This window comes from Sylvia atricapilla, chromosome 1 (genome assembly GCF_009819655.1).
Source record: "Sylvia atricapilla isolate bSylAtr1 chromosome 1, bSylAtr1.pri, whole genome shotgun sequence".
NCBI classification, from domain to species: domain Eukaryota; kingdom Metazoa; phylum Chordata; class Aves; order Passeriformes; family Sylviidae; genus Sylvia; species Sylvia atricapilla.
Window position 1 is genome coordinate 110483699 of NC_089140.1, and position 20993 is coordinate 110504691.

Here is a 20993-nt window from a genome sequence, read left to right on the forward strand (position 1 = left end):
AGCATCTCCTTCTGCAGAGCCGGCTTTTGGCGCTCTGCCCCTCCGACGGGTCCGGCCGGCCTCAGAGCCGAGCCCTGGGGATTCAGCCGGCCAAGAGCGGCGATACTGGAGGTGTTTCCCATCCCCAGCGCCGTCCGACGGGCGCTCCAGAGCCGGCGGCTGGGAGGAAGCGGCGGGGGCTGCGCTCCCTTGGGAACCGCCGGGACCCGCACCGACGGGAGAGAGAGGAGAAAAGAGAAAAGAGGGAAAAGAGAGAAAAGAGAGAAAAGAGAGAAAAGAGAGAAAAGAGAAAAAGGAGAAAAGAGAGAAAAGAGAGAGTATAATTTAGAAATAATAAGTAAATAAAAGCAACAACAAAGTAACAACAGCAATATCGATGATGATAGCAGTATGCGGGTGCAGGCGCGGGCTGGAGCAGTGGCTGCCGGCGGGCTGGCGCTGTGTCCGAGGGGCAGGGAGGGCACTGTCCGGGCTCGGCGGCGCTGCCCGCGGCGCCTCCCGCGCGGGGCGGGGCGCAGGGCGGGCGGACAAAGCCGGGCTGTCAGCGCGCCGGGCGGGAGAAAGGAAAACGGGCGGCTGCCGTCTGCGGGGAGCGGAGCAGGTGAGGCGAGGCCCGGGGCTGTGCCGCGCTGGCACCGGGAGCGGCCGGGCGGGACGGGGGCGGCTCTGAGCGCCCCGGGAGAGCGCCTCGCCCCGCGGGGGACGGGACGGGACGGGCGCGATCCCTTCACCCGTGGGCAGCTCGGGCTGAGGGCGGTGATGGCCGGCGCGCTGATTCACCCACTGCCTGTGGGGCCGAAATTACTTTGGGAAGGAGAGAAGAGCTTACTGCTCCCTGCTCTTAAAAAAAATTAAGGAAGTGAAATTCAGCGCTGTGACTGGGCTAAAACAATGTCCTGAGTCGAGCCGAGTCCGCTACCCTGTGGCAGTGAAGCTGAAAGAATCCCGGGAGTATTACGCTGAGTTGCATCACTTAGAGACCAATTATATAATTAATATTTAGAGGGCTGAAGGACCGAGAAACGTGTTTGTGTGTTTGTTTTGTTGCTGTGAGTAGTCGGGAAGCAGAAGAGTTTTTGGCTGGCTCTGCGGTGCGCTGTGTTCATGAATTTAAAATCCTTCAGTATCTAACCAGTTTGCATGTCCCTGCTGAGCTGCAAGCATCCAAAACAGCTTTTGGTAACGGAGCTTTCCTTCAGTGTGCTGCATGGCAGGAAAGCTTTGTGATAAATAAATCCCATTCCAGGGAAAGCACTTAAAAGCCTGATGATTCAGCATGGTGCATCCACTGCCCAAGGGTGACAGCTCCTGCGGGGAGGGATGCAGCACTACGGGCAGATGTAAACGTTACCTGAAGCTACAGGCTTCCCGTGCAGTGGTGGCACAAGTGAGTGAGGTTGTGCAAAAAATCAAGCCCCTCCTCCCCCGCCCAGTTAGTACCAGTTTTTCATTTTAAACAGCTTCTTCTGATAATTTAGATGAACAACCCTCTGCTGCTTTCTGCGGTGAGTTATAGTCCTTTTTGTACTTGCTTCCCAAGGGAATAGTTGCTTTTTATCTGTGGCCCCAAACTGTGTAGCAAATGAATTGAGGCTAATAACTCATCGCTCATAACTTAATGTAGCAAGAAATCTAAAGCTGTAAAGAAGGTGAAAAGTTTTTGCAAGAAATACTGTGACAATTTTGCTCTGTTTTAAGAGAAGATAAACACTGAGATAGATGACATTTGAGAAGTGGAATAGCAGAATAGTATTTCAAACAAAGCCTCATGCAGCTCAAAGGTTATTTTGGTAAGTTGCACTTGCTCTTCAAAAGACAATCTCTTTTAAAAGTCAAATGAACCATGTAAAGGCTTCTACAGGAACACTATTACAGCGTGAATCTAGTCAGGCTTCTGACTGCTTCAGTGAAGAGCTGAGTATTTCGAAGTATCATCTCGAGGGCATGTTGAGGTATTTGTTATTCACCAGCTGTATGAGCAGCTGTACACACTGTCATGTCAGGATGCCCAGGTCAGGAGCTGAATGCTCTCCAAATCCTTGGCGTGCACACATTTACTCTTATGTCTTTTCTCTGAGATACAGGGACCCCTGCTTTAATCCTTGTTTTTGTCTTTACTCACACAACTGGATATGCAGGGTGGGGCTTTACCCAAAGAGTGAGAAAATACAAAGAGCACAAACTGTCTTTGTCTTACCCAGGGTTTGTCAGCAACCACTGCTGCGATTGAATGGCTTCTTGTTAGTGAAGCCCTAGCAGTGAAAATCATCCCCGAAGTTGAGGACAGGAGAGTTATGACCCCTTAGCTCACCTACTGCATTATCCTGTGGGTGAAGGTAAACTCTCCATCTTTCAAAAAACATTCAACATTTATGGTACTGTTGCAATAGTGAAGTTTCATACTGTCCCTAGTATTGAAAGTTCACCGAAATGCTATAAAATCTATTTAGATTCAACCAAGGACTTCAGAAATGATCAGCAATTGATGAATTTGACTTTTCCTGAAGGTAAGTATGGTTTCTTTCAATCTGCCTCAAACTTAGACTACAAAATCCATGAGCTACTTCAGTTTCCTAAGGAGAAAAGATCAGAAGAGAAAAGGTCAGGGACAGCAGCAGGTGGAGCAATTAATGCCTTGCAGGCTTAGTGTGTATGAGACACACGATAGAGATATTTCAAGATACACGCCTTATAGAGATATTTCAAAGATGGGAAAGTGTGGGTATTTTTCTATGACCTTGTTTTGTGAGATGTGCCATGGGAGGGAGGATGGTATAACTTGGCCAATTGTCCTGCCAGGCTGTATCAGAATGCCTGGTGGTCACGTTTAATCATTTGGTGGTATCTTCTGCTTATTTAAAACTTTTGGCATTTGGCCACTTACCAGATACCTGTTTGGGTACCTGGAGCTCCTGGAGTTGGTCCAGCAGAGGGCTATGAAGATGATTAAGGGGCTGGAGCAGCACTCTTATGAGGAAAGGCTGAGCGAGCTGGGCCTGTACAGTCTCCAGAAGAGATGACTGAGAGTGGACCTCATCAATGTCCGTAAGTATCTGATGGAAGAGTGCCAAGAGGATGGGGCTAGGCTCTTCTCAGTGGTGCCAAGCAATAGGACAAGAGGCAGTGGGCAGGAACTGATGCACAGGAAGTTCCATCTGAGAACATGGGAAAGAACTACTGTGCAGTGACCGTGCACTGGGACAGATTGCCAGAGAGGGGGTGATGTCTCCCTCACTGGAGAGACTGACTCCAGAACTGTGTGGATGCAATCCTATGCCATGTGCTTGAGTAGGGAGGTTGGACCACATGGCCACTATGGTGGTTTTCCAGCCTTGCCCCTCCTGTAATTTTGTGGTTCTGTGATTTTTGAAGGCTAAGTCCTCCTATAGCATGCCCCATCCTCGGAGAAGCTAAAGGGTCTCTTGTGTCATCATTATTGCTTCTCAGGCAGGAGAAGCTTCTTGTCCACAAGGTCAGCAGGCATCACTCACCTGGGAGGACATAAAATCTGTCTCAAGTGCATTGGAAATAACGTAGGTATTGTTGATGCTGACTGGTAGTCTTGGGCTGGGATAGTTATTTCAGCTTTATAATTTTGTTTATAATGGCCTCTGTTAGTTTTGGTCTAAACATTCTAAATTTAAGTCTCCTCTCTGATATCAGAACTCTCAAATCAGGTTTCTTTCAGCTCTTACAAGTCCAAGTATTCTCAGCTATTTGTCATCTGGCTATCTGGCCAGATTTCTGTATTATTTTTGAACATTGCTCCAAATGCCAGTGAAACATTAGGAGGAGTTAAAAAACAAATTATATCCCCTCCACCACACCACACCCACCCTCCCAAATGGATAACCACAATAATTTATTGTTGTGGTTTAACCCCAGTAGGCAATTAAGTACCATGCAGCAGCTCGCTCCCCACCCCCACAGTGGGTTGGAAAGAAAAAGTAAGCCTTATTGGCTAAGGACAGTTTAAGGCTTGAAACAAAATACAGTAATAATAACATACCACTAATATTAAATATGCTGTCCTTGCTGTGCACCCTCCTGGATTCTTGTGTGGCTCCTCACTTGCAGAGTAAAAGACACTGAAAAGTCCTTGGCTTAGGGTAAGCAGTACTTAGGAACAGCCAACACATCGGTGTGTTATCAACATTGTTCTCATACTAAATCCAAAATACAGAGCACAGTACCAGCTACTGAGAAGAAAAAGAACTCAGTCCTACCCAAACAGGGATGCTTAATAATCGAAAAACAAATTTGGGGGCTTTCAAAATTACTAAAACTTTGGCTGACACATATAATTAGAATTTACCTTAGGATTGCTTTTAACCTTATCCTGTTTCCCTTAAGCCTTGCAACATTGAAACCTTAATACAGTCGAGTTTTATTTTTTAAATAGCTTAATTCCAAAAGAGGGAGAAACATTAGACTAATGCAATTAGGTGAGTGGAATGCATTTTTCCCTGGGGCAGTTCTGGAGAGTGATACTATATCATGTTAAAAACTGCAAGTGCTTGTGTCAGACGGAGTTGGGCTGGGCAGATGTTGGCATGAAGCATGGGAGGGTGAACTGCAGCTGATGTAGAGAGTCCCAGTGGGAGTATGTTGACAGCACTGCTCTGAGTTACTGAGGGCCTAAAAACAACTCTGTCCTGATGGCACACATGGTGGTGTTGGGTGAAGTTTAAGTGAGATCCTGAGCCTTTCAGCACCTTTATGTATATTATTTATTTTACTGCAAGTACAGGTACCTGTATGTGTATAAAACTCAGTGTTTTGGCCCAGCTCCTCTGAGCAAAGCAATGACTGCTAATGTGAAATCCTTGCAGTTTCAGTGGGGCTTGATTTGTCACTGATGGGAAGGTGAGGGGATGTGGGCAATTCCCTGTACAGGTTTTGCCAGTGGATCCTGCAGATTCTCCCTGCTGACAGCCTCCACTATTAGTCTGTCTCTAGGAGCAGTGAACCTGAAGACTGAACTCTGGCAGAGCAATGCTGCTCTCCAGGGCAGCAAGAGAAACTGGTGTTTAGTCTGCCTACAGGAAAGGTGGGGAAAAGAGCCTCAGGCAAGATGTTCTTTCCTGTGGGTTTGAAAAGACATTTCGCTGACTGTAAGGAAGAAGCAGTGACTTGTCTTCTGCCTTTGGGAAAGTCAGATGACAGGAAAGGGTGCTGGCAGCAGGGCTCAGGAGAGGGAGAGGAGAATGCAAAACCTGAACTGCAGGGAAAGTATCCCAAAACCAAGAATGTTCTAGGAAAGTTGTCAGGGGAAGCATTTATCATATTATTATTTAATTGGATCTCAGAAGAGTTTCACGTTGTGTTTGTCCCCGATGAGCTGGAGCTGTGCCCCAGCGCGCAGTCGCAGGACAGGCAGGATTAAGGCTCAGACCTGTTCTGGGAGCAGTGCCCAGTGTCAGCAGCCAGCAGCAGGGCTGCCCTGTGCTATTTATATTATGGCCATGACCAAAAAGTGTTTTAAAGGCCCAAAGAAAAGCACTCCTGCTAACAGAGCTCCTCTAGCAAGATAACAGCTTCAGGAGGAGCGACTATGCTCAAATATCATCAGCAACTGCTGCCCTAAAGAGGGGGTAGTTCTCCACAGTGGTCCAAAAAGATGCCCAACAGTAGTGAAGGGGAGAAGGACATGTAGTAGAGAAGATGAAAACATGCCAAAATCTGGGGGGAGAGTCTCAGTGATCTTGGTTGAATGCCACCTCAGATCCAGAAACTCTTGTCTCTTGTGCTAAAGAGTTTTACAGTCAACTAACTGCATTCCCCTGAGCCTTTAAAAGCCTCAGATGTCAAATTTGTCTTATTTAAAGTTCAGGCGTGGTTCTCTTAGTAGGAGTTTAATCTTTAACCTGGGCTCTTCTGAGAATGGCTCACCATGTTACTTTTTGCCTTCTGGGAAGAAGCCAGTAGCATTTCTTTAGCAGGGCAATTTCAGATATTCACTACACCATTTACTTGAGTTTATTGTTTTCCTTAAATGATAAAATTAGTAGGGTCCTAACACTGGATAATCTACCATAGATATAAATGAAAAACTTTCAGGTTGGTCTAATTACCAATGCCAAACCACATAAATATATCAAGTTGTCAGAAAATACAAATCCTGCATAAATTTGACAGGTGAGAAGGATGTAAGAATACAGGTCTATCAGCTATAAGCTAAGGCACCTAAGTTGTTTGTTTTAATCTAGTAAATCTTGATAGAATCATTAAAGTCTACCGGACAAATGTGTCTCTCATCTCTCTGCATGGTTTGTTTGTACAACATGTAATGTGAAATGGCCAAATATCTTCTCAGGCTGCTCCTTACAGAGGAGTTTTATTAAAACAGGCTTTGGTCTGGTAACCATTTTATGCCTCAATTAATTTTAGGTTGAATACAGACTAATGACAATCTCTACAGAGAGTCTGAATGACACTTCAAGTAAAGTGTGTTACATTTTATCAAAGGAAAACAATGTGTTTTGTTTTGCTTTACTATATTCAGACTAAGTAGAAACATTCTTGAAGCTTCTTTGCAGTATGGCACTTGAAACTAACCTTGGATCTTGTGACTCGTCTCTGCTGAGAATGTGACATTCCTTACTGTTCTGAATCCAAGAATTTTTGCAAGCCAGATGCAAAAACACAGACTAAGAGGCAACATGGAAGCAATAGATGAATAGCTCTCTTGAAATCCATCAGTCAAGAATCCTTCATGTCTGATATTAGTCCAGAAGACACTGTCTTGCAGGAGTACTTGCAAATGCAAATATTGTTCAGCAGTGTTTAAGTCTTGTGGATTTAATGGCCAAATAAACAGGTTTCCAAACACCTGCAAGTATTGTCTGCCATGCTTTGTGAAGTTGGAAATGGCTCCTTGGCAGATGGCATGAGCACATAGTTAGTATTAATAGACCCATACACAAGGAGAGCAGGGGACTTCTGTTTGTAATTAAGCTAATCACAGAGGCAGCAGAGAGCTCCTGCCTTATCACTTATCACTGCTTAAATTCCAACTACCAGACTGCGCCAACAGAGCAAATAGTTTCCTTGGCATTTGCTGCTCCCAGGATTGTGTGCTTTGGGGTTTCCCTGGAGTTGTAAGTAGTCAGGGTAGGATATCCCACTCATGCAGCTCTGTTCTACTTCAACAGGTTAGTCTCAGGTCTGCTATAGCAGAGCTAAATGATTGCCAAACAACTGGGTATTTAAATCCACTGGCACAAATAAAGTGTGTAACATAAACACTTAAAGCTGTTAATTTAATTCTTTTCTGCTAGCTTTTGCATCTTTTTTCTTGCAGCTCAAGCTCTCAGACATTATTAATTGCAGTAACTTTATAGTCAGTGCTACTCCTTTCAACTCCATTAACCCTTTAATTCCCTCATGAATTTTGGCGTCAATCATAATAATGGGAGATATTATCAACAGAAAGCAGGAAATTTAGAGGCTAAAGAGACCAGGTATTGGCTATTGGTTATGAACATCTTTATGTCTCATTAGCAAGCGCCAGAAATTTTCTAGAAATGTACATTTCTGTAGAAGAAGGGGTTGTGAGGTGCAGCTGAAACCAGTCTGGGGAATGTCACGGGAAAACTCTATTTGGTGAAGTTTCGACCAGCAGCTCTAGGTAGGCTGTCTCTTAAAAGACTTTTGAAGTGCAGGTTAAATAATTCCAGATGATGACAAAAAACTTCGTTAAGAAAACAAAAGATCTGGGCTTTCAGCCACTTCAGGGTAGTTGGTTTTGTGCCTGGAAAGAACCCTGCATCCACACACTGCTGCTCTCAGGCTGCTCCTGTGGAGTGCCCCTTTCTTTCTCATCATACAAGATGATCTTATAAGATTTTTCACATTCTTTATCTGTGATGTGTCTCTTCCCCTGAGCTGCATCCTGACTTCACCACAAAACTAGCAGTAATTTTATTCTGTCAGTTTGTTTTTTAACTTCCTCTGGCCTTTGCCTGAAAGGATCTCCCATTTTTCATAGTAACATAGAAAAGATCATAGACTGGTTTGGGGTGGAAAGCACCTTTAAAGGTTACCTAGTTCCAAGCCCCCATCCCTGGGTGGCCTTGGACCAGCAGCCAACACACTGACTGATTGTGCCACAGAGACTCCTCACTCTGGCTGCTGTGCACCTGAACCCCACCTTTTACCAGGCACGGCCTCGGTTGCTATTTGACAACTGTCTCTTGTTTCCAAGCCTGGCCCTGGGTTCAGTAGGAAAGGGGTACCACAGGTCAGCCTTAGCCCAGCTGTGCAGCAGAGCCAGAAAGTGCTGTACTTGACCAAGAGCAGTGAGAACAGCCTCTGCGTTCAGAGGTTGAACATGCTGCTTTATTAAATCAAGAGCTTTTGATTCAGGGGGACTGTGAAGAGGGAGGGGACTATGAAACAAATCAGGACTAAAACTCAGTTGTAAGTCTTCCCCTTAACATGAAATGTCAGCAGGCAGATTAATTCTGGACTTTAAAACATTGCTTCCTCACTAAGTAGGGGCAGATTTAGAGGAGGTCTTGCTCAGGAAAGTAAATGTGTTTTTACTGCTCTTGCTCAGGAAAGTAAATGTGTTTTTAAGGATGGCCTTTGCATGCCTGGAAGCAGCTGACAATAGCAGGTGACATTATCAGTACAGGTACTGCTGTAGTGCTTCCCCAGTAAAGACCAACCTACCTGCCCCTTGCTTACAGGTGTGTACTCATCTCTCCCGCTTTTGGCTGCTAAAATATGACCTGATCAACTAAGTTTAGCAATTTCCTCTGGTTATAATGGCAAAAAGTGCGATTACACCTACAGCTGCATAAGACTGTGTTTGCCATTAGGACAGTGATAAAGATGTTTTGGCAGGCAGTGGAGATGGGCCATTGTCTTTGTAAGAGCTGTTGGTCATACTCAAAAAACAAGTCTTTGGACTTTTTTTTCCCCCATGCATGGTGATTCTTAGGAATGAATCACAGGCACTTAGTATTTTATCTATTGATTTTATTTGCTAGCTGCTACAGAGAAGACTACACCCTAGTAGTGGTTTGAAAGCAAAACGAGTGAGAGGCTCCAAGTCAGAAATACAATTTAATGAGAAGAAAAGGGAAAAATAGTAAAATAAAATAAATGCAATAATACAAAAAGACCACTGACAGAATACAACCTGAGCAGGGTGATAGAAGCAGTCCAGGTGCGGTGGTCTTCCTGAAGCAGTGATCCTGTAGAAAGGTCTGGTAGCTCTGGTCCTCTGGAAATCCAGTGGGTGAGGGCTGCCCATGTTGTTTCAAATCCCAGATTACATCCAGGTGAGAATGCTTGGCTCCTCCCCTTGGGCAGAACATCTCACAATGGGATGATGAGTCATGCAGGGGCTCCTTGATGGCCCATTAAAGAGAGATAAGTCCCATAGGGAGTTATCTATGAGTCATGGGCAAGGCACTGATGGGCCATTAACAGAAGGCACCCCAGAGGGAGGGGGCCTGGGAAGAGCACTGCTCCAACCATTGGATTCATCAGTTCATGAAGATGGTGATAGAATACTTTGGGCACATTCTATACTATAACCCAGGACAACCCTATTTCACTGTTTGATGTTTCAATACTGGGGTATACATACTACCAGCTAAAACAGCAAGTCCTTTGGAAATTAAAGCATCATCTCTGGTATCTTCCCAGTGTTGTATTTCTAAACAGAGCATGGTTCCAATGTGGAGGTGCATCTTTACAATATGAACTGCACTGAGCACAACATGCTAGAATTCCTATCTTGATTTTTGGTCTTACTCATCTCCTGTGATATTCCCCCTCCTTTCACCCACACCTGTGGATTTCCCCATTTTGTCTGGGAACATCTATTCAAAAGAAGTGATAACTCAGCCAAGAATGTCAGAACTGACTGTTTAGTCAGTCACTGCTGAAGTGGAAAGAGAGCAAGCTGGCCCAGAGTGAGCACCTCTGCTGGAGGATCTCACAGATAGGAAGGAAAATGAGCTTGTCTCAATTTCTCATGACTCTGCATTTCAACTGAACTGCTTTCTTTTCTCTTGCATGCTATGTTTAATTTGTGAACTCACTCAAAACTTATCATTTCCTCAGAATCATCAGACTTTCTCTAAGGATTGAAACTGTTTTATTAGCCTTGGAGAATGCTGCAGAATCTTTTTATTCACATAGAGTAAAACATGACATTACAAACTTCCAGACACAGCAAGAGACATAGGTATCTCTGTCCTTTAAATATGGATTTTAAAGTCAAAGATGCTTTATCTCACCTGCAGAAGTACAAAAGTAGTGAAAAGTGAATGCTGTAGTTTATTACACAACATTTCTTGTTGCAATAAAGGTAGCTTTCTTCCTTCATCTGACATCTGGGATTGTCTAATATTGAAGTAAAATTCCACATGGATATATATTTTTTTAAAGACCAGTTAGCATTTTCGGACAGAAATGGCCTGGTACAGTGAAAAGGGATGAACCTTCTTCTTGTAATACTCTTTAGAGATTTGGGCCAAGTCACTAATTCTCAAGAAAATACCTCTGCTCTTTGTATCAAGATGGAACAATCACTTCAGTTAAATACAGGAAATGTTGGGTATAATAGTCATTACTTGCACAGATCTTGTTAACAAGAATATAATTTCCTAATCGCTCCCTTGAAAGCAAAGCCAGATGATAGAAGCATAGTTGAACTTCTGCCAAACACCTCAAGAACTCTTATTTCACACCCAGTCTCCTTCAGGAGTGCCAGGATAACCTCAACTATTCAGTGAAAAATAAACCCCAAATTTAAGCCCTATGTTTCTAGTTTGTCACACTTGCACCCTTGAATACAAAAAACTACCAGTTGGGATAGTACAAAAAATTAAGAGACAAGAGCGCAGCCACCCAGATGCATTTGTATTATGCACCAAGGCAATCTAAAACTATGCAGGCAATATTGCCCAAGTGGAAACATCCTCATCCATTGTCCCATACTCTTGAATTAGACCTTGAGAAGAAAGAAAGTTGAGGGATTTTAAAATACAGAGTACTTAGAGGACAAAAGAACAGATTCTAGTTTTTATTGGTGGTCCCTCCGTAGTGAAGGTGTGTGTGTGATTTAATGAGTCACGCAAAGGGCTTTGATGTTGCATCATCTTCATTCTGTAAGTGATGAGAACAAGAGCCTCCACTGGTGGTGGAGGCTTGTCTTAAGATGATGCAACTGGAAATTGCTGCAAGGTCATAGATATGCTGCTTTTCAATATAATGCATCTCTAATACCAATGAATGCTCCAAGTTGATAGACTTCCCTCAGGTTGTTACAACACTGCTTTTGAAAAGCAAACAACTGAGGAAGTTCACCCACCAGTTGTTTGCAACCACGTTGCAGGAACTGCAAATATGGGAGACAAATTTAATTATGTCTACATTTCCACCAACAACTTGTGAAACTGTCAACTAGTTTCCTACTCAAAAAAACCCAAATAACCCCAAAGCAGCACATGAGTAGTTGATAAAATTATTATATTGCTTCAGAGAAGTGGGTTGGGGGGGGTGTATTGTTTTGTGGGTTTTTTTGGTTTTTTGGTTGTTTTTTGGGTTTGGGGCTTTTTTGGTAGGGTTTCTAAATAGGATGAAAGGTGGAGCTATTCATTTAGCCACACCCATGGTGAGGTTTATAAAGGGAGGTTATCTAAGGGAAGCTCTTTTCTACTAGTCCATTACAACAGCCAGTTTCATTTGACTGGGTTTTTATCTTAAAAAATAATACTAATCCTACCATGTCAAGGCTCCTTAAAGGTTCCCGTACTGGGGATACTCCTCTAAATGAACCTGTGAGACAGCAAGTTAAGGTAAGTCATGGAGTCTGCTTTACTACTTTAATTCCTTTTTTACACCTAATATTTCTCTGTCGGAGTGTTACTGTCATTTCAAAGGTCTATGTTTTCTCTGCCATTTGTGATTGAAATTTTGTTCTTTATAGCTTTGTAATCCTCTATCACTAAGTCAAATGGAGAAAAGGCAGCCTTAAAAAAGCATCCCCAGACGTGGAGAGGTTGTTCGTTGTCATAGGGTAGTTATGCTTTTAAGACTGATGACTTTGAGGGCTAATTTGCACCACCTGGCCACAAAACTGAGGTTAATGTGGCTGTTGTATTTGTGCTGCTGTTTATCAGTCATACCAATATTACCCTCTCAAGCATACAAATAAAAGATATGCTATGCTTTATTGCACAATTGCTGTGGCTTAGTCATGACTCTTTGATACACCCAAAAATCCTGCTATAATTTTTGGTTTCTACTGTATCACAGTTTCCTTATATATACATGCACAGGATTGTTTATGAGTTACTCTGTTCAGCAGAGGCCTCGTGAGTGACAGTGGATGTCCCTCCATGAGATCAGGTGCTATAAACTTTGTTTGCTCTTGAACACAGGTGTTCATGTTGGTACAATGGTTCTAAGGACAGGTCTGTATCAGTTTACAAGATGTCTGGGTGAAATCTTTCATAGTCTTCTACTGAAGTCAAATGCAGCATATTAAAATGTGATCACAACAATGCAGGGTGTGTAGCATGGATGGGGCAAGAGCACTGGTCACAGGCATGAAAAATACCTTTCTCATTACACTGTTTACCTAACTCTGGGTTTATTGCTGATGTGATGGTAAAGCAGAACAGTGAGGAATTGGAGAGAGGGGGATGAGCCTTAAAAGCACTTTTTAGGAGCTCCTTTCAGGCTTCTGGGAAACTGGAAGGAAGTGTGGATGGATTTCTTTGAAAACTTGATATGCAACCAGATACAAGTGTCTTAATTTTCTTCTCCAATTACTTTATCTGTAAATGACTAGATCAGAGAAGAGTAGTAAGGGTTTTTTTATAAGCCTTCAATATAGAAGGAGTAGAAGTCAGTGATATTTTTTGTTACTAATTGCATCAAAAACATGGGAATATTTGACGGTCACTGGTCTACCAGTGTTCTGAGCATATTCTGGAATAACTACCACAAGCTACAGAAATAACCAAAGTAATGTTTTCCTCAAAACTGGGGCTCTTGATGGGTTCTCTTTTTCAAGCTGTAAGCAAAACTGAGAATTAATGTATTGGCAAAAGCTGACTGATGGCTTCTTGGGTGAAATGTCATGACGCAAGCCAGAGAGACTCTCACGGCATTTCGACTTTGTGTGATTAGTGGACGTGAAAAAATAAATGCATCTTCCATTTGAATAGACATATTTTCCACCTTGATAATGCTGTGGCATTTCTTTGGAGCTTCTGCCGTCAACGTTAAACTTGTAGGATGCTTAACTTGAGCAGTGTGGGCATTTCTGCTGCCTACCATATGTTTTCACTGATATGTAGCAAATTGTGGCTGTGCTGGATTGTGGTGGGAAGAGTCTTGTTTGACAGCTTAGCATCTCCTGCAAGGGTGGGCCCTTGGCTTTATCCACTGCCATTCTTCCGGAGGTTGACATGCTGCAGTTACATTGTTCATGGCTATTTTTAAGTGCATTGCGTTTGTTTTAAGTAACTGGTGTTGATTGAACTGTTAAAAAACATTTGCTAGTATTTCTTGCTGTACTAGTACAGTAGATAGGGAAGATGAAGGAGGAGGAAAATATAGTCAATACTGGCAGAGAGTCTTAGGTGTCTTTACTCTTGGATGCTTTTGGATGGGTTTTTTGGATCAGGGGGAAAGTTGAAGTTTTTTAGGTGGGTAATGCAGAGTTACTTACTTTTTGACATCATTGCATAGCTTAACATCTTTGTAACTTCGGTCACTCCCCCAAGCAGAGATTAAAGAGACTTGGAAAGTAATAACAGTGGAATACTTACCTTGCATAATTCTGACATCTGCTATTCAACACAAATGACTCAAGTGACACTGACTGTCCTGTAGCTGATTACTTATTCTCTTTGATAAATTTAGGTAATTCTTCACAAGGCTACTTTTGAGTAGCCAAACTACAAGCCTACTACTGCCATCTTCCTTTTCTGATTTGATTTTTGGAGCTACTTATATACTAAATGTAGGAAGACTTCTTGGTGGCCAGTTGAGTAATGAAGAGACAGATGGCCAAAGGCAATCTCTTGTAACTTCCTTGTAACTTCTTTGAGGCAGTGTATGAAGACTGATGCTGGCAGTGGCACCACCTTGACATGGTATTCCATTAGTCCCTTCACATTTCAAAACTTCTGCTATCAGAAGGCTTAAGCAGAAAATTCAGCATAAATAGGTGGATGCTAAAACTGAGTCTGGCTCTGGATTCTCCCTCCTTAATTCATGCATGGGAGCACAAATGTGCTCAGAGCCAAGCTGGAGGAGGGATGTGGGGCAGTTTGCAGGTTCTGCTGGGATGAGTGGTTGTGGAAAAGAGTCTGGTGTGGGCAGCTTGAGAGAGTCCAAAGGGAGGACATTGGTTCCCAGCAGGATGGGGAGGGCAGAGTGGGAGAGGCTCTCTCACAACAGCAGCTTCCAAGTCTGGGCCCAGCCTTTAAACCTTGCTGGCCTTGCACAGTCATCTGTTCCACTACCACCAAGAAAGGGAGTTTTCTGACTCCTGGATGAAAATAGAAATGCATTCTTCTCTACCTTCCTGGGCCAGCCAAAGTCCATTTTACCTGTACTGCTGAGAAGACCCAAGCTGACCCTGCTGAACTGGATGCCTTACTGCTTTATGGATTCCTCTGTTCGACTGTCATTTATTTAGATTGTGAGATCCTTAAATAAGAATGATCTACAGTTCTTAAAATAACTGCAGTTTCTTTAACATTATTTGATGTCCTTAAATAATGTATTTTTTTCTCAGGGTAATGCTGTCAGAGGACAGAGACAGCTGGCTTTTGTTGCCCCAGTTTAGTTGCAGTCAAACCAAGTTGCCAAGTTTTAACAGTTAATCTTGAAGACTTGCAATTTTTCAGTTTTTGTCTACCTGACAGTCATGCAAATAGGCATCAATTTCCAACACAAGGAAGAAGACTGAAATTCACCTCCTTTGTGTAAGCTGGAAGGGGAGTTGCAAAGGATGTGGTATGCAATAAAAACTCCCCTTAAGTAACTGAGATCTAATTAATAAACTGAGAAAGAAATAAAACTGCCAGTCAGAAGTCACTTGGCCTGAAACAAAGTTTTTAAGGTGTTTTTGTAAATGTTTGAAATCCACATCAGGTAAAGGATGTTCTTGGTATCCTGTGTGTGACTTTAGGGCAATGTATTGTCTCTGTTGCAGCAAAAATCTTCCACTGGGATGCAGAGGCTACAGGCAACATGTGATCACGGTAGAAAAACCAGATAGAGAAATCCTGTGCTGGGCTTGTGAGACGACAGGGAACTTATTCTGTAGCTGTGGAACAGACCAACAAGAAACGTTTGTCTGATGGATGGCAGTGATATCTCTCGTCCCCCTTTGAAAGGAATGCAGCTACTGGTACAGTTCCGTCCATCAAAACAATGTGACACAGAGGGGTTGGTGATGCTTTGTTGCAGCATTCACTGGGTGCTACTGCAAGAAATTTGAAGTGCTGCCCTCTGATCTGTCACGGTGAAGGTCTTATTTCAGGTTCTATTGGTTTCAGTGATACATAATAAATCATGAATAAAATGTGTCTGTTCTGCAGTGGACTAACTGTATCCACTTAAATCCACCAAGACTGGTGATACAGGATATAGGGCCTCTGAATTTCCTCTGTATGTCCTGCTGTACAGTGTGGTGTTTATATGTGGGTTTTCTTCTTTATAAAACTGTTTAAAACTTGAAATTGCAAGTAAAGATTTGTTCAGAATTCTGCCTGAGCTAAAACAGAAAGGCATCTCTGCTTTATTTATTGCTGTAAGCATATGGGCTGGTCCTGGATGGTGCTGGAGAGCCCACTCAGGAGTGACCAGTGAGAGCTGGGTGTCAGCCTGTGTGCCTGCAGGGCCTGAGCTTCATGGGGGAACCACACACTCTTTTATATAAGCTTAAGTGAGGTGCTAGGGGCTTCCAGCCCTCAAAACTGATTTTATTAGAACATAAAAATACATGTGAGAAGAAAAGGCACTTACCAATAGGAGAGAAATCTGGTAGGTGAGATGAAAGCTTCTTAATAATACGTACCTTCCATGCCCTATGTATCCTGTACAGGAGGGTCCCTGCCTCCTATCTTTTCTAGTTGTCTAGTTTTGTGACTTCTGAAGCTGAAGAAATTTTGTGCTTTTTCCAGTTTATTTCTAGTTCTTGTCAGGTTTGCCTTTTGGTTCAAGTCCCTGGCACAAGCCCAGTACTTTGCTCAGGCATCTCCCATTGTCCACTTGTTCATCACGTCCAACACGGAGGGGTTTCACCCCCAGCTCAGCGCATGGAGTGCACTCACAGCAGTTAAATAAATAGCTCTCTGTGTGTGTATAAACATAAAACCTCTTTGAGCTGACTCTCTTGCCATGCGACAGGATGCCTTTCCATTGGTATCAAGCACAGACAGGGCCATTTCTCTGGGATAGGGACTGACACAACAGTGACCCTATTCCAGTTTAAAAGAAAAAGACTATAAAAGAAGCAGTAACTTGTGTTCCTGGACTTATTGAGTTCCTAGAGTCAGAGAACTGTTACACTGGCCTGAACATCCTGTTTCCTGCATGGAATAGTAGGGGAAAGAACACAGCGCTTCAAACAAGAAAGGTTGTAAGCATCTCTACTGAATAAGGAAAGCAGTAGTGTTACTGGGATAAAAAATACTGAACTTCCCTGTGGTTAGATAAGGGACAGGCGGCCGGAAGATCTCGGACTGTAACGGTGAGGAGGAGAGCAAGCCCCATCCCCCTCTCGAGATAAGATACCCCTGAAAGGAATGTAGACCCTCTACTAACATGTGCCAGTACTTTTCCACTCCAACTACTAACCCAGGAGGTGTGGCAATATCCTGTTTGACGTAGTAATAGATAAGAAGTATAAAACCTGAACCTTTTACTTAATAAACGTCTTTTGTAACCGTCTGCCATATTGGTACCATGCGTCTGTTACAAGACCCGACCCACTCATGAAAGTAAAGTGGAAGTCGTGCTGTAGGCCTAGATACCAGAGCCTCCACTGTGGCAAAAACAGCGAACTGCTACAAGTGGTGCCGTAAACCCGGGAACGATTACCTCGGAGGACGGGAGCTACGCTTTGGAAAGGCACAGCGGGTAGGAGTCGGCCGGTCCGAACTCCTGAGGAGGAGAAGAAAAAGGGGGACGCCCCAGGACCCCGCGGACAACATAAAGCCCGTGACGATGGTCGTAAGTTTAGATGCGGTCCACTGGAAACAGCGAGACCAAAGGGATTTATTTCTTGCTATTGCAAGATTATCGGATTTTGGCGTTATAAAACGCCCAATATATATATTAAATTCAGAGGGGTGGGAGAAATATACAGTTGCCCTGGCGGAAGATACAAAAGCCACCGGCAGCGGAAAAGTTTTAAAAGCATGGGGAAAAGTTGAAAAAGTGTTGCGAAAAGCAATGGAAGAACAGGAGGCTTGGAACGCTGCAAAAACGTGTTTATTCACGGCTAAGCAGCCGGGGAAAGGGGACCGAGGGGGCGCAGGACCCTCCGGAGAAGCCCCGGAAGAGAAAGGGGGGGGGCGCAGTGCAGCAGAGACCCCAGGGGAAAAGCGGGAGCCAGACGCGTCATCCCCCTCCACAAATACATGCATAAAAGCCGCGGAGCACGCGGAAAAACCCCGGGTCCCCCCGCGAGAGACCCCAGATCCGAACACCCCCGAAAAAACCGCGGCTTCCCCGACAATCCCTCCTTGCCGCGACCAGGGTCCGAGCGGCGGCACGGCGCTAGGACCGGCGGCGGCGCCGCCCGCGCGGAGCGGCGGCTCCCCGGCACGGTCCGAAACGGCAGCCTCTCCGGGCGCGGAGACGCGGTGCGGCCGCGCGGAGGAATGTGCGCGGTCTGTCTGGGAAGAACTAGCGCGGCAGGCGAGAGACGCAGAGAGATTAGCTGCCGCGGAGAGCATACACCCCCCGCCATACGGCCAATATGGCGCCGACGGTCTGGCGCGGGGGCGGGGCGACCAATCGCCGCTGCCCCCCCCGCCATGTGGCCAAGATGGCGCCGGCCACGTGGAGCGCGTGCAGGGAAGGGCGCCACGTGGCGATGCGAACCCGGAAGTGCAAAACCCCGCGACCGAGCATGCGTGGGGGGTCGGAGGAATTCCGGAGCCACCGACCTACATGGCGCATGCGCGGGAGAGCGGGGGGGGGCGAACACGCGGACAAGGTCCCTTACCGGTGTCATCTACCAAGGACAGGAGCGAGCAAAAAGGGGAAACGTGGGATTACCCCCGCGGAAGGCGCCGGCGTCACCCCCGGTCGGAAGGGGGGGGCCGGGCGCGGGAGGCGGAATGGAGTCAAAGCAGAGGGAACATCCGAGCCCACCCGCCGAAGGCGGAACGGGGGCGGAGTCCGGGGAAAAAGCATAGCAAACCGGAAGCTTACCACCAGTTCACTTCCGATACGGAAGGAAGTTATAGCTCCACGGCGAGCTCTACAGAGGGCTCCGAGTCCGATTCGGAAACGGAGATAACAGATTTTATAAAGTTTACAGCGAAACCGAGCAAAGCTTTTAACAATGTAAGGGAACAAATTCAGGGCAAATTAACCGATTGGGGGAAGATAAAATTAGCCTGTGCAGAGTGGGAACCTGCGGCTGCAATACACGCGTTCCCGGTACGGGTTTCAGGCAACCGGCAGAACCAGAGACGGACTTATACCCCACTCAGTACGAAAGAAGTGCAGATTGTGGTGAAAGCGGTGCAGGAAAAAGGAATTAATTCACCCCTGGTGTCCACACTGATCGATGGTCTTTTTAGCAATGATGATATGCTGCCTTTTGATATCTCACAAATAACCCGTATGTTTTTTGATGGAGCAGGATTGATTGTATTTCAGCAGGAGTGGTCCAATTCATGCACAACTGCCCTAGCTCAAGCCTCAGGGCAGGGACAGCCTCTGCATGGCTCTACGCTGTCCAGGCTGCTTGGCAAACATGACGATGTGGCCACGCCCCAAAACCAAGCTGCACACCTCACAGCAGAGGAGGTGAAAGCAACAACCAGGGCAGCTAGGGAGGCAATAAGGGCAGCTTCCCGGGTTGTGGACAAGTCCACGCCATGGTCAACGATCAAACAGGGGGAAAGTGAGAGTTTTACACATTTTGTGGACCGATTACAGGCTGCAATTGATTCATCCACCCTGCCTGCAGCTGCAAGGGGACCGGTGGTGACAGACTGTTTAAAACAGCAGTGTAATACTGTAACCAAGGAAATTTTACGGTCTCTGCCTGCAGGAGCCAGCTTAGCTGACATGATCAAACATGTGGTAAAGGAAGAACACCTAATACCCATGCAGGCAGCGGTTCATACCCTAACAAATGCAATGGCTTGTCTGAAATGTGGCCAAACAGGTCATGTAGCAGCAAGCTGTCCCCAGCCAGCACAGCAGTCAGTGGCAGCACCCCCGACCCAGCAGCGCCAGAGACCCACCTGCTGGAATTGTGAAAAAAGGGGACACCTGGCCAAGGAGTGCAGATCCAGGCCTCAGGGAAACGGAAGGGGGAGGGGGCGTGCGGGCCATATTCAGCCTCCTCCCACTGCGAGATGGCCCAGCCTTCACAATACCCAGTGGGGCAGGGGACCTTCATACCCCATATATATACAGGAACCAGTCACTGTCTCATCCCCACCAGCCATTCAGTGGCAGAACAATGCACCATCACCAGCAGCCAACATGCACCTCTCACCACCACAAACTGCTCCAGTGTCACAGGGTCAACAGGGGACAAACCAGAGCGGAACCCCTGGGTGGCCTTGGTCATGAAAGTGGGGAGGGAGCCCTTGAGGGTGTGGGGGACGTGTCAGCTCTATGGCAGCCAGGACCCTCACGTTTTAGGGCTTCAGTTTTTGGCAGACACTGGATCAGACTGCACCATTTTTCCTCAATCACACTGGCCCAGACATTGGCAAATTAAAGAAGTCCCTCCTGTGAACGGGGTGGGGGGACAATCCAGGGCATGGAAAAGCACCCAATTGGTGGCGATAACACTCCACACAAAAAAGGGGCCAGAACAAACAGTTGCCATTTACCCTTACATTTTACAGGATTCTCCACCCTTAATAGGAAGGGACGTCCTGGCTATGCTCGGAGTCAGGATTACAAATTTATAATGAGGGCCACTGCCTTACACCCTTTGCTGCCGATCAAATTGACCTGGAAATCATCAGACCCTGTATGGGTTGAGCAGTGGCCCCTATGTGAGCCTCGCTTGGCAGCTTTAATAGAACTGGTTGAGAGGGAACTGCAAAAGGATCATATAGAAACCACTGTGAGTCCTTGGAACACGCCCGTTTTTCCTGTACCCAAAAGGTCAGGAGAAGGCTATCGCTTAGTCCATGACCTGAGAGAAGTGAATAAAACAATCCGACCCATAGGCCCAGTTCAGACACTGTTGCCCATGAACTCAGCTGTTCCTGAAGGACAGCCATGTGCAGTATTGGACATTAAAGACTGTTTCTTTTCAATACCTTTGCATCCTGAGGACAGGGAACGATTTGCCTTCTCTGTGGTTTTCCCGAATGGCAATCGGCCCAGCCTGCGTTTCCAGTAGAAAGTGCTACCTCAAGGTATGGTCGACAGCCCAACCATCTGCCAGATCACCGTGGACAAAGCACTGATGCCAGTCCGACACTCCTATCCTGCTGCCACCATCATCCAGTACATGGACGACATTCTGGTCTCAGCACCATCAGCGAGCCAAGTGGATCATCTGGTATCCAGGATCACAGAGACCCTCCAGGCCAACGGCTTCGAGATCGCGAGCGCGAAGATCAAGAAAGGACCCTGTGTCACCTTCCTAGGAGTGGGAATCACAAGCTCCTACGTGACACCTCCTAGGGTGAAAGTCCACCGAGATGTTAAGACGCTCCACGACGTGCAACGCCTGGTAGGATCACTGCAGTGGCTTCGCAACATCGTCCTGGTTCCTCCTGAGATCATGGACCCTC

At 45.6% G+C, this 20993-nt stretch overlaps 1 protein-coding gene across 2 annotated transcripts in view; it reads left to right on the forward strand.

Moving 5' to 3' along the window:
* The first annotated feature begins 580 nt into the window (after positions 1-580).
* The window catches only part of MAPRE2 (microtubule associated protein RP/EB family member 2), a 105987-nt gene continuing 85574 nt past the window's right edge, over positions 581-20993 (forward strand). The window contains exon 1 of one of the 2 annotated variants that reach the window (XM_066330761.1): positions 581-601. Coding sequence is in view for 1 of the 2 variants with exons in the window: in XM_066330743.1 (XP_066186840.1) it covers positions 11748-11819 (72 nt within the window). In the remaining variant the exon portion in view is untranslated. Of the gene's footprint in view, positions 602-11663; positions 11820-20993 lie in introns of those variants that run through there. The other variant, XM_066330743.1, reaches the window with a different exon arrangement.